Source organism: Salvelinus alpinus, chromosome 1, assembly GCF_045679555.1.
Source record: "Salvelinus alpinus chromosome 1, SLU_Salpinus.1, whole genome shotgun sequence".
NCBI classification, from domain to species: Eukaryota; Metazoa; Chordata; class Actinopteri; order Salmoniformes; family Salmonidae; genus Salvelinus; species Salvelinus alpinus.
Genome location: NC_092086.1, coordinates 41,994,102 through 42,008,196, shown reverse-complemented (window position 1 = coordinate 42,008,196; position 14,095 = coordinate 41,994,102). Strand labels below are relative to the sequence as shown.

The 14,095-nt window shown below is 40.7% G+C and overlaps 1 protein-coding gene and 1 long non-coding RNA gene across 2 annotated transcripts; one reads left to right on the top strand and one right to left on the bottom strand.

The window, feature by feature from the left end:
• The first annotated feature begins 569 nt into the window (after positions 1 to 569).
• On the top strand, positions 570 to 5,348 carry LOC139576430 (uncharacterized). The gene is made up of 2 exons (XR_011675111.1): positions 570 to 930; positions 4,174 to 5,348. It is a non-coding gene; the product is annotated as an uncharacterized lncRNA (long non-coding RNA).
• LOC139576422 (prostaglandin E2 receptor EP1 subtype-like) lies at positions 3,212 to 13,668 on the bottom strand. The gene is made up of 3 exons (XM_071402542.1): positions 12,915 to 13,668; positions 7,209 to 8,116; positions 3,212 to 4,414 (listed from the first exon to the last, which is right to left on the bottom strand). The coding sequence occupies exons 2-3, from the start codon at positions 8,070 to 8,072 to the stop codon at positions 4,142 to 4,144; spliced, it is 1,137 nt and encodes a 378-aa protein (XP_071258643.1). The 5' UTR covers positions 8,073 to 8,116; positions 12,915 to 13,668; the 3' UTR covers positions 3,212 to 4,141.
• Between the last annotated feature and the right edge of the window lie 427 nt (positions 13,669 to 14,095).

The window sequence follows — 14,095 nt, the reverse complement described above, 5'->3', positions numbered from 1 at the left end:
TGTTTATCCAGGATACAAAATAGTTATCATTTGATATCTGGGGATTCCATTAACGCATGTGACCGAACACACACATTTCAGACAGAAGATGTGGTGGATTTAAACAATAAGGCCCGAGGAGGTGTGGTATATTTACATTTAAGTCATTTAGCAGACGCTCTTATCCAGAGCGACTTACATATGGCCAATATACCATGGCTAAGGGCTGTGTCGAGGCACTTAGCCGTGGTATATTGGCCATATATCAAACCCCAGAGGTAATGTTTATATAACCACCTTTCAAACAGCCCTCTTATTTACCACTTTCTTGCAGGCCCCTTTATACATATCAGTGGGTGATTGGCAAATTTGGAGGGGAAAGGTGGTTTAAACCATGGGGACTGTTTGCATTTCAAATTAAAGAGGCGTGAAGTGTTAATGAATTTCCCTGCACAAGAGCAGCGAATCATTCACACAGACCCAGGGTCTGTGAAAATGCAGGAATCATGACAAGATTTTTAGGTGTGTTTTAATTTACCATGTTTTAATCTGGACTCCATTAAGGTGACTTAAAGTTACCTGAACAAAAATATGAACGCAACATACAACAATTTATAATATTTTACTGACTTACAGTTCATATAAGGAAATCAGTCAATTTAAATAAATTCATTAGGCCCTAATCTATGGATTTCACATGACTGGGAAAACAGATATGCATTTTTTGGTCACAGACACCTTGAAAAAAAGGGTATGGCATGGATCAGAAAACCATTCAGTATCTGGTGTGACAACCATTTGGCTCATGCATAGAGTTGATCATGCTGTTGATTGTGGAATGTTGGCCCTCTCCTCTTCAATGGCTGTGAGAAGTTGCTGGAAATTGGCGGGAACTGGAATACGCTGTCGTACACGTCGACCCAGAGCATCTTTCAACATGCTCAATGTCTGGTGAGTATGCAGGCGAACTGGGAAATTTGCAGCTTCCAGGAATTGTGTACAGATCCTTCCGACATGGGGCTGTGCATTATCATGTTGAAACATGAGATGATGGCGGCGGACGAATGGCATGTCATACTGCTTTAATGTTTACGTACTGCTTTACTCATTTCATATGTATTTACTGTATTCTATTCTACCGTATTTTAGGCAATACCACTCCGACATTGCTAGTCCTAATATTTATATATTTCTTAACTCCATTCTTTTACTTTAGATTTGTGTGTATTGTTGTGAATTGTTAGATAACACAAGCATTTCGCTACACCCGCAATAACATCTGATACATATGTGTATGTGACCAATGCAATTTGATTTGATGACAATGGACCTCAGGATCTTGTCACGGTATCTCTGTGCAAATTGCCATCGATAAAATGCAATTGTGTTGGTTGTCCGTAGCTTATGCCTGCCCATAATATAACACCAGCGCTAACATTGGGCACTCTGTTCACAGCATTGACATTAGCAAACCGCTCGCCCACACGACGCCATACATGTGGTCTGCGGTTGTGAGGCCAGTTGGACATCCTGCCAAATTCTCCAAAATGTAGTTGGAGGCGGCTGGCTATGGTAGAGAAATAAATATGACATTTTCTGGCAACAGCTCTGGTGGACATTCCTGCAGTCAGCATGCCAACTGCATGCTTCCTCAAATCTTGAGATATCTGTGGCATTGTGTTGTGTTACAAAACTGCACGTTTTAGAGAGGACTTTTATTGTCCCCAGCACACGTGTAATGATCATGCTATTTAATCAGCTTCTTGATTTTCCAGACCTGTTAGGTGGATGTATTATCTTGGCGAAAGAGAAACACTCACTAACAGGCATGTAAACAAATTTGTGCACAAAATTTGAAAGAAATAAGCCTTTTGTGCATATGGAACATTTCTGTGATCTTTTATTTCCGCTTATGAAACATGGGACCAACACTTTACATGTTGCGTTTATATTTTTGTTCATTATATTTGTGTTTCTAAAATATTTACTGTTTATGTTTGAATGCAGTGGCTACGTGTTCTTTCTTTTCTTTCATGAAGAAGCATTGTTTGTAATTGTTTTTGTCATTTTTGTGTAACTGTCAGCATCAAATCTAATCCTGTGAAAGCACTGTTGCACTTTAGACACGAGCAAAGATCTAACACGGAACCAAAACTGGGCTGCGCACGTGCACCATCGTGCATACATTTATTTTGTCCCCCTACACCAAACGCGATCACGACACGCAGGTTAAAATATCAAAACAAACTCTGAACCAATGACATGAATTTGGGGACAGATCGAAAAGCATTAAACATTTATGGCAATTTAGCTTGCACTTGCTAGCTAATTTGTCCTATTTAGCTAGCTTGCTGTTGCTAGCTAATTTGTCCTGGGATATAAACATTGAGTTGTTATTTTACCTGAAATGCACAAGGTCCTCTACTCCGACAACTAATCCACACATAAAAACGGTCAACCGAATCATTTCTAGTCATCTCTCCTCCTTCCAGGCCTTTTCATCATTTAACTTATATGGTGATTGGCATCTAAACTTTCATAGTATTACCACGACAACCGGCAACAGTTCCTCTGTCAATCACCCACGTGGGTATAACCAATGAGGAGACGCTCGAGCAGTGTGGGTGCAATAATTGAATAACATAGATTCCTAAATTCATTTTGCAACGCTCGCGTACGCGACGCGAGCGGTGTAGTCAGGGTATAAGACTCCATTTGTGTACTTGTGTCATTGTCTTTTGTACTGTTACCTACTACTATACAAGCAAACCTAAATTCATAGAATTCCATAAACTCCAGAGAAAATTAATGTAATTGTAAGGCGTTGTGTGTATTGCAGGACATTATTTGTGGTAGTTCATCAATATGAGCCATTACAGACCACTTTACTCAGTAATAATTAACATTCATTACAACCATTGCAATTGATGGAGAAATTAAAACTTGTATCAATTCATACCTATACTGAGATAATTTCTGTTCTACTTCCCCTGTCAGAGGACATTTTCCACACCTCTGTTCTCTCCTGGGATTAGCACCATGGTGCTATGACCCTGACAGGCCATTTTGTGGTTTATTTTATTTTTTATTTAACTAGGCAAGTCTGTTAAGAACAAATTATTATTTACAATGACGGCCTATCAAAAGGAAAAAGACCTCCTGCGGGGACGGGGGCTTGGATACTTTTTTTTTTAAGAAAAAGAAAATCATATATGTTTTTCAGTAAAAAAGGTTAACCGGCAATTTAAACTTTATTAAACAACATTAAATTCTATAGCTTTTGCAACACTTAGCTTAATTTAGGTCCCCAGACAATTGGGGAAACAATATAAGCAATAAATACACACACACAATTCACACGTCAATAGCATTACAAGTTTGACACATACTATATGTCTTTCACATCTTCAAGCACAGGTAAAAGCACAGCCTTTACTTTGCTTTGGCATAGTGCCACTGACTTCATGACGTGTCAAAGTGCACTTTGACATTTCCACAAACAAACAAAGTATGAACTCCAAAAAACACTGACAGTAACACACACACACACACATGTATATATAATTTGAGATGTTTGTTGTTGATATCTTATAGGCAGCTTCCTTTCATGTACTGTTATGTACACAGAGAAAGACTCATGTTGCGTGACCTATTAGACACTTACAACAAACCTTTCTCCTTGGGCAGAATTATCTGTGCTATGTCTCCAGTATCCAGGTGAGGCATACTGTCCTTACTTGGTCAGATTTTTTTGTTATAAATCCATTTATGACATTTAATTTGTTTGAGTATAGTCTGGCTTGGCTGTTTCCCATAAAATGATGAGACTTCTCCACACAGCAGTCAAAAGCAGGTCTTACTGGCCAATCAAATCAATCTGAAAGAGATCCAAGATCTGGAGGATGATGATTTCAATCCCAAACCCCATAGACTTTCACAGTCAGGCAGACCCACACAGTTCTCAATAAAGGAATATATGTCTTATAGGCAATAGGTATTTCCTTTTGTGTGATACACCAACACTGCTGTTAGATCCTACTGCTGGATGTTCAGTCTTCTCCTCAATCCAGCATGTTGAGTTGGGTGGTAAATAAAGCACCAAGAACAACAAAGGACCATGATAAGATGCCAGTCTCTTTCTGTCTGTGTCTTTTCTTCTCCCTCAGATCCTGTTGACAGTGTTTATTTTCTCAGAGTTCTGGAAGGAGCTGATGTCCCAATGGCGGAAGGTGCTGTTCTTGAAGCTGGCCCGGCTCTTGGTGATGCGATAGATCTTCCTCAGCACGGCCCGGCGCAGCAAGATGTAGACCCAGGGGTCCAGGATCTGGTTCCAGGAGGCCAGCCGGACGCCCATCACCATCAACCTCCTGTATGTGTCCTGGTCATTGCCTATGGAACCACTATAGGACCGTGTGACTGACATCAGGCCAAAGATCTGCAAGTAACACAGATACCTAGGTTAGTTTTACAGTGGTTGTGCAGGATATAGATATGTTCAGCTGGTGTATATATATTTGCATCAATCTGCATACACTACTAGTAATTTATCTACATTACCTGACACTGTAGATTGCCACATGTTAACAAAAAAATGAATAAATGGAGCAGTCAAAATGCATCTTCACAACGTCTTCCTATGAATAGCTTTACTGATGTTAGAAATCACAGGCTCAAAATTGTAGCCTGATAAATCTTATTTACATTTTTTATAACAATTGGCCACAGCTTATTAAGAGATTTTAAGCACAAACAATGCCTCTGTAATGGTTCTTACATCTCCCCAACAGTAATAAATGTATGCTAAGCTGTTCCTATTTAGTTCACACATCAGTAATTATATTTGGGCCCAACTTTTGTGCAGTATTGTGCAAATCAACAGGTCAACTACTGACATTAATTAGCTTAACGTCTTCCAGGTGAGAACCATTAATAGACATTTTTAATGCACATAACATGCTTCTACACCTGCATTGCTTGCTGTTTGGGGTTTTAGGCTGGGTTTCTGTACAGCACTTTGAGATATCAGCTGATGTAAGAAGGGCTTTATAAATACATTTGATTTGACATAATGTTCTAAATAAAGAACAATGCATACTTTTTGGTAGGGGGAACAGGAGGGGGGGTGGGGGGTGCTCAAGGCTACTCTTAAGTTTTAACAGACCTAGTGATGACAAGTAACAGGCCGCCATCATTTGAAGCATGGTTTATAGTCTGTCCTCTTTCACTTCTCACAGTATGTGTCAAAATGAATGGTTACTTTTAAATTGGACCTGAATAATTGATATGACATATTAACAGTTTATACAAAATTCTTAGTATTGTAATTGTAAAAAAAAATATCCTTGATTAAAAAAATCATCAAACCATCATCATGTGTTTGTATGAAATTATTTTAGCTCTGGCTAATATTCCTCTTTCCCAGAAGACTGGAAAAGGAGAGAAGCTGTAACATTTTCAATGTCACCCAATCTGAAATCTGTTATTCAAGCCCTTCATAATGGCATTCCCTTAAATAATTTATTCCATCTAGTCAATGCAAGGGTCCACCATGACTATTCATTTATACCCTTGGTGCAGTGCACCATGTCTATCCATCTGTTTTAGGTGCAGTATTATGAATCATAGTGTTTATGACTATTTCAGAAGGTGTACAAAAAGAGGATGAAATATTACTGGATTGTTAGCAGAGATTTTCTATATTATTTCAGGCCTTTGAGTTTATGGGGCAGAATATCTTGGAGATAAATTACTTTTGTTAGCTGAGCATTTTTACAATATTATGTTATGCTTTTACCACCCTGAATCTCACGACTGGTTTGTCTCTGAAGCTTAACAGGGTGGGTCGGTCCTGGTTGGCCCTGGATGGGCGACCAGATGCTCTGGAATCCCAGGGCAGTGATTGGGGACATTTCCCTGTGCAGGGTGCCGTCTTTTGGGTGAGACGTTAAACAGGTGTCCCGACTCTCTGTGGTCACTAAAGATCCCAATGCACTTATCTTAAGAGTAGTGGTGTTAACCTCGGTGTCCTGGCTACATTTCCAATCTGGCCCTCATACCATAATGGTCAAGTAATCATCCCCAGCTTCCAATTGGCTCATTCATCCCCCCCTCTTCTCACCTGTAACTTTTCCCACAGGCTCTATTCAATCTGTATTGCTGAAGCGCAATAGAAATGTAAATGTAACACACATGAAAAATTACTACAGTTTACTATAGAATTCTATAGTAAACTGTAGTATACTGTTGAATACTATACTACACATGGTAGTATCCCTCAATCATGTGTAGTACTTACTATAGAATGTTGTAGTATACTGTAGAATACTACAGTTAATATTACAGTATGATCCGCAAAAGAACATTGTAGTAAATACTACAGTAATGTCCGCAAAAACACTACAGTCCGCACAAACACAAACCTTTTTTACTATAGTAAAGATGACAGTATTTAAATTTGCATATACCCTGCCCATTCCCCTCCCCCATATCCCAATTTGTGCCACCCATAAGTGAGAAACCTACATGCCAAGTATAGAAGATATTATGTAATAGAAAATAGCAGAAGTGTTGAATTATTTGTTAAGATTTCAGGCTGGCTGATTGACTTACAGGTTATTGAATTTGTGCTCATTTAGTAGGTTTCATGAAGGAGAAAGCCTCTACTTCAATGTCAAAGATAATAAAACAAAAACACCATAGTAAGTACTACATGAATGTCTTGCAAAGCACTACAGTGAATACTACAGTGAAGTCGGCAAAAACACTACAGTGAATACTATAGTATTTAAACCAGGGCTCTCCAACCCAGCTCCTGGAGAGCGACACTCCCGTAGGTTTTCACTCCAACACCAGTTGTAACTAACCTGATTCAGTTTATCAACCAGATACTTATTAGAATCAGGTGCGCTAGATTGGGATTTGGAGCAAAAACCTACAAGAAGGCAGCTTTCCAGGAACAGTGTTGGAGAGCCCTGATTTATACCATAGTTTACTAGTCTTTTTTCATGTGGGATTTCCCGATTGAGCAGACGTCCAAAGTGTTTACCGTGGATGCAGTAGCAGCTAACGTGGGAGCATTGCCTTTCAATCACGCTGTAGCGCTGAATTTCCATGATAAGGATTGAAAAGAGACCTTAATTCTCGAATGGAACACAATAAAGATAGTTTTGACCCCTACCCTAATTCATGCAGAATTGTAAGCTTCAGTGAACTGAACTTTTCCAACTCACCAGCAGGGGGCTCCAGCAGATGCAAGAAGTGATCATAATGCCCACCAGCTGGGCCACCATCTCAATGTCATGGGACTTGGCTGAGCGACGGTAGCAGGTCTTACACTTCTTACGCAGTCTGGCAAGCACCAGCGTGACCCCACTGATGGTATTACACACCAGGGCCACAGTCAGAGAGGCCAGGCCCAGTCCAGAGAACAGCATGACAAAGGCCACGTCCGTCTCCCGAGTCTCTCCCAGGACCCTGATGAAGCACCAGGTCCAGGGGTACTGGTAGGTGTAGGCCCCCAGCCTGAAGAAGGGCAGGAAGGCCACACACAGAGCCAGCAGCCAGATGAGAGCTAGTGCCATCTTGGTGCGAGCCATGGTGACCAGTGAGGCATGGAGCAGGGGCTGTGTGACACCCAGGCAGCGCTCAGCAGCCATGGCACAGCCCAGGAACAATGGGCACAAGCCGAAGAACACCATGCTACCCCCTAGGAACTGGCAGGGGGCATCGGTGGCAGCGCGAGCTAAGGGCCCAGTCGCAGCCCCAGCTGAGTACAGCCTCAACACCAGGGCACCGGGGATGATGTGGCCGGCAAAGTCTGTGGCCACCAGGGAACTGGCGAAGAGCAGGAAGGTGGCCTTGGAGCGGCGGCGCAGACGGGCGTAGGCTTTCGCCAGGATGACCAGGGCCACGATGTTGGACAGGATGCCCAGGGTCATAGAGAGGCCAGCTGCAGTGGGGTTACTGGGGGGAGACATGGGCCTCTCTGTGGTGATGTTTGCCCTCCAGGCCATGGCCGGCACCCCCCAGGTCTGGTTGGGGAGGAGATTGGGGGCAGCCAGGCCTGAGGAGTTGTAGTGCTGCATGGCCAACATCACTGGCCTCAGGTAGTCATCGGGGTCCTCAGAATGAGAGGGCACTGAAAATAGGAAAGGTGTTATGATTAATATACTGACCAGTTGACCTGGAAGAACTCCTAACCTCACTAATATATAGTACTATCATAACCAAACTTAACCAATAGCCTATGATACATAGAATAAATACAAAGTTTACTGGTGAAATGAAAACTCATTCAGTATTCTGTTATAACCTAACAACAATAAATATTATCCTGCATTATGTAAAGATTTTTTTTCTGTCATAAACCAGGTTTCCATCCAACCTTATTATGCAAGAAAAGTACAGTGCATTCGGAAAATATTCAGACCCCTTGACTTTTCCCACATTTTGTTACGTTACAGCCTTATTCTAAAATTGATTAAATACAACATTTTCCACATCAATCTATAAACAATACCTCATAATGACAAAGCAATTTTTGCTAATTTATTAAAAACAAAAAACAGAAATACCTTATTTACGTAAGTATTCAGACCCTTTGCTATGAGACTCAAAATTGAGCTCAGGTGCACCCTGTTTTCATTGATCATCCTTGAGATGTTTCTACAACTTCATTGGACATGATTTGGAAAGGCACAAACATCCCCTGTCAGAGAAAAAAACAAGCCATGAGGTCGAAGAAATTGTCCGTAGAGCTCCGAGACAGGATTGTGTCGAGGCACAGATCTGGGGAAGGGTACCAAAAAAAATGATTTCTGTATTATTGAAGGTCCCCAAGAATACAGTGGCCTCCATCATTCTAAAATGAAAGAAGCTTGGAACCACCAAGACTATTCCTAGAGCTGGCCGCCCAGCCAAACTGAGCAATAGAGGGAGAAGAGTTTGGTCAGGGAGGTGACCAAGAACTCGATGGTCACTCTGATCCTCTCTGGAGATGGGAGAACCTTCCAGAAGGACAACCATCACTGCAGCACTCCACCAATCTGGTCTTTATGGTAGAGTGGCCAGACGGAAGTCACTCCTGAGTAAAAGGCACTTGACAGCCCGCTTGGAGACCATGAGAAACAAGATTATCTGGTCTGATGTAACCAAGTTTGAACCCTTTGGCTTGAATACCAAGCGTCTGGAGGAAACCTGGCACCAGCCCTACGGTGAACATGGTGGTGGCAGCATCATGATGTGGGGATGTTTTTCAGTGGCAGGGACTGGGAGACTAGTCAGGATCAAGGTAAAGATGAACGGAGCAAAGTACAGAGAGATCCTTGATGAAAACCTGCTTCAGAGCGCTTAGGACCTCAAACTGGGGCAAAGGTTCACCTTCCAGCAGGACAATGAACCTAAGCACACAGCTAAGACAACACAGGAGTGGCTTCAGGACAAGTCTCTGAATGTCACTGAGGGTCTTAACTTCTTCGGAATAGGGGGCAGTATTCGGAGGTGCCCAAAGTAAACTGCCTGTTACTCAGGCCCAGAAGCTAGGATATGCATATGTTGGTAGTATTGTATAGAAAACACTCTGAAGTTTCTAAAACTGTTACAATAATGTCTGTGAGTATAACAGAACTGATTTTCCAGGCGAAAATCTGAGGAGAATCCATATGGATTTTTTATTTTGTTGAGGTCACAGCCCATTCAAATCCTTGTTTCTGGGAGATTCAAAGGAATACCTCCCAGATTGCAATTCCTATGGCTTCCACTAGATATCAACAGTCTTTAGAAAGGGTTCCAGGCTTGTTTTTTGAAAAATGAGATAGAATTTGTAGTTTTTCTAGGTGGCTCTCATTTTGACTGTAGTGTTCCACACTTCGTTATTTATCTCTGGTATTAAACACACTATTCTACGTCTTAAATGTTATCATTTATTTACGTATTAGGGTACCTGAGGATTGATTAGAAACGTTGTTTGACTTGTTTGGACTTTTGGGAACTTTTGGGATTCCCTTGTATGCATTTTGAACGAGGGGAACAGGTGGATTACTGAATCAAGCGCGCCAACTAAACTTACTTTTTTAGGATATAAAGAAGGACTTTATCGAACAAAACAAACATTTGTTATGTAGCTGGGACCCTTGGGATTGCAAACAGAGGAAGATCTTCAAAGGTAAATTATTTATTTTATCGCTATTTCTGACTTTCGGGAAAATGTTTTTAATGCTTTTGTACGCGGGGCACTGTCCTCAGATAATCGCATGGTATGCTTTCGCCGTAAAGCCTTTTTGAAATCTGACAAAGCGGCTTGATTAACAAGAAGTTAAGCTTTTAAATTATGTATGACACTTGTATTTTCATGAATGTTTAATATTGCGGCTTTTGTATTTTGAATTTCGCGCTCTGCAATTTCACCAGATGTTGTGGAGGTGGGACGCTACCGGCATGTCTAGCCCAAAGAGATTTTAATACTTATGTAAATGTAATATTTCCCCTTTCGCTTTTTAATTTTTTTTAAATAAATTTGCAACAATTTCTAAAAACCTGTTTTTGCTTTGTCTCTATGTGGTATTGTGTGTAGATTGATGAGGGGGGAAAACGATTTAATCCATTTTAGAATAAGGCTGTAGGAAACAAAATTTGAAAAAAGTCAAGGGGTCTGTCTGAATACTTTCCGAATATACTGTATATGTTGGATAAAAAATGTCATGACAGGCCGGATGGCTTAAAATGTGTCATAAAATGTCCAAATGTGGACACAAAAAAAAAGCGAGATAAATTGGTAACTTTTTGAGTTGGTGAAGTTAATTATGCAAGAAATGGCTGTGGAAACGCTTTTATGCGCAAATATTGATAAAATAACCATCATATCGAAATAAACTTGGAGGTACCGATGACATGGTGTGATGTCTTTCCACTAGGAATCGGGTTGGGAAAGCATGCAGTTTATTAGGCAACAGATGATGAACTTCACATGGTGGTGAAAGTGGAAGGTGATGAGCTTGATGTTCCTTTCCAATAAATATCGATAGTCTTATTCTGGTGACATGATGATCGTGCTTGGCTACCATTTGACAAATAAAAATAATCTCGCTCTTCTCCATAAATAATTGCATCATGTAGGTAGTCTACCCGGACTGTAGGTCTATCTGGGAGCTGTTCGCTAGAGCGCACATACCAAGAGAAGGCACATTCGCTATATATATATATATTTTTTTGTGGGGGGACAAAACCACCAGTAGAGTTGAAAATGCGATGGAAACACATTTAGCTTGTATTTTATATTTTGGTAAATGGGTGTTTAACCGCAAAAGTTGTTTTAATGTGCACTACGTCATCACGCACAGCTTTTTTCGCAACAAATTCATTTTATGGAAACATCTCTGGTGGGAAAATGCGCATAGGCTATTGTTTTTATTCGGATATTAGAATATTCTGTTGCCAATTGTCGTGCATTGAATGGAAACCTAGCTAGTGTCCTATAAAAAGCCTATTGTAGACAAATGCCAAACAGTGTCCCTCTCATGGTACTCCGCAAACTGAGAATGCAGGACAAGTCAAGACAGTTCTTGTGAAAGGTGCTCCTTCAAAACTTGACCGTGTCTGACAGTGACATAGCACACGTTCTGTGAAAGGTGCTCTATCATGATAGCAGACCCATAGGCGTAGTCCCTATGCAGTAGCTACACGATGCCAATCAAATCACTTTTTTCCTTCTTCTTCACACCCTTCAATGCAGAATAACAGAACAGAGTCACAATACTTCTTCCAAAATGAGGTATACATAAAATCCTATACTGTGCCTAGTCTGTATAATGTGTGTTCTCATGAGTTACTCAGAATCGATCTAGCAATGATTTCGGATTGATTTGTAGCAGAGATACCTTACCATTGTTAATGAGAAACACACACACACACACACAAGGGGAATGTCCCTGCCTTGCCAAACATGACATAGGCTACATCCAGTTTTGTAGGGTGCTTTTGTAGTCCTTGTTCCGTTGGCTTTTCTAATCTAAAACAAAAATGTCTAACAAAGGGTGCGTTTGTAAATTCACTCTGTCTATCTACTCCGATTTCAGAGCCCTCTCGTCTGTGTGCCAGAGCACAGAATAACTGATTAATTTACAAACGTGCAACACCCGTTGAATATGACCGGTGTCAGTAAACGTCGGGAAAAAAATACGTTATTAAATGTTGCAAGCAGCACAGTTGCAGTCACTAACGCTCCAGATAACATGAAAACAGGCTAATCAACTCTGCTAGGGCGAGTAAAATGGTAAGAGTGAGGTGTTCTCTCATTTTGTCTGGAAGTAGCAAGCAAGCTAGCCAACTTTAGCCAGTTAGCTTTGGTGCTTGACTGCTGTCGTGAGGTCAGAACGCTCGGATCAACCCTACTCCTCCGCCAGAGCGTCCAGTGTGCGCTCTGAACACTCCGAGAGCGAAGCCTCTGAATTTATGAACAGACAATCTGACAACGCTCTGAATTTACAATCGACACATAGCCACTCTGACACACTGGAGGCAATTTACGAACGCACCCAAAGACATTGATGAATGAGAGAGTTGAAAACAATTTCAGGTTTAAAATCGAAATGAAATCATACTTATTCAGCCCAATACATGTGCACTCATTATTGGTAAAACAAAAAACATGTATGGTTCTTCTAAAAAAGACTTATTAAAATGAACAGTGTATGTAACGACTAATTACATGGAGTGTAACGTTTGACCAGGCAAGCAATTATTTCCCCCTACTTTCACCCATTTTGTAAAAAAATACTAATAGTTGTTCACTGTAAATTTCCTGAATGATTTACCATGTCCAAATTAAAAGGGATCTGTGTGCATTGTCAAAACAGTTATTATTTATGTTCATAGCTAGTTCAGCAGCATAGGCTACAAGAAGATCATTAATGGTGTGAAATAAGTAATAATGATATTACCTGACCAAACAGTGAATCCATAGAAACAAATGAAGATGTATTCCTTTTGTTTTCAGATGTTAAATAATTTCACTGTGAACCATGCCATTCAAAAGTTCCTTAAACTCAAGGATTCATCCACGAGAATGTTACTTATTATCAACAATGGTTCACCTGAGCTGATAGTGAAGTCATGTATCCCGAGGAGTGCCTCATTCTCTCCTAAAGAAAACAAAGCGAGCAACCGCACGAGAAGTCCGTCACCAAGATCAAGACCCAGTCTCCAAAAGGTTGCACAGCCAACCATTTACTATTCAACGTTTGTTTCGTTGCTCAGCCTTCTTTATAGACTTGAACCGCGTCGACGCAGCCCCGGGGCGTCTTGAGTCCGCGAGAGGAATGCATGTATCCTTATTACAGAAGTTCAGTGAAAGGGAACTGGGAGTCCTACCCAATAAATTGGAAACGAGTTAGATATTCTATAAATGCAGCAATTTGATTTAACAACCAACTTTACACGTTGACATGTAACTAACTATAACATCCTAAGATCAAGTAATGTAGCCTAATGTCAAAGTACAGTATCTTACAGTGTTCAAACAAAACAGATGGCAGGAGTTTGACAAATGTTTTGTTATAACAGCATTATTAAAGGGCAATTCCGCCACTTTTCAACCTTATGTTCATAATCTCCAGCACCAAACCAGTGTCTACATATGTGAAAACAGTGGGTTTTTTCTGATCTGTGGTTAAAAAGATAGGAAGAAAAGTCTTTAAAAAATGTTTCTCTGTGACATCACAGGGTAGCATTAAAAGTAAAAAACAGTGAATTTCAAAACCTGCAACTAGTTTATATTTTCTTGCTCCCCATGTAACAGATGTGAAATTGGCTAGCTAGTTAGTGGGGTGCGCGCTAATAGCGTTTGAATTGGTGACGTCACTCGGTCTGAGACCTTGAAGTAGTTGTTCCCCTTGCCCTGCAAGGGCCGCGGCTTTTGTGGAGCAATGGGTCAAATCAAATCAAATTTTATTTGTCACATACACATGGTTAGCAGATGTTAATGCCAGTGTAGTGAAATGCTTGTGCTTCTAGTTCCGACAATGCAGTAATAACCAACGAGTAATCTAACCTAACAATTTCACAACAACTACCTTATACACACAAGTGTAAAGGGATGAAGAATATGTACATAAAAATATAT

Coding starts and splice junctions, on each gene's coding strand:
- LOC139576422 (XM_071402542.1), bottom strand. CDS start 8,072: ATGTTGGCCATGCAGCACTACAACTCCTCAGGCCTGGCTGCCCCCAAT. Junction 4,415..7,208: donor TCTGCTGGAGCCCCCTGCTG/GTGAGTTGGAAA, acceptor TGTTACTTGCAG/ATCTTTGGCCTGATGTCAGT.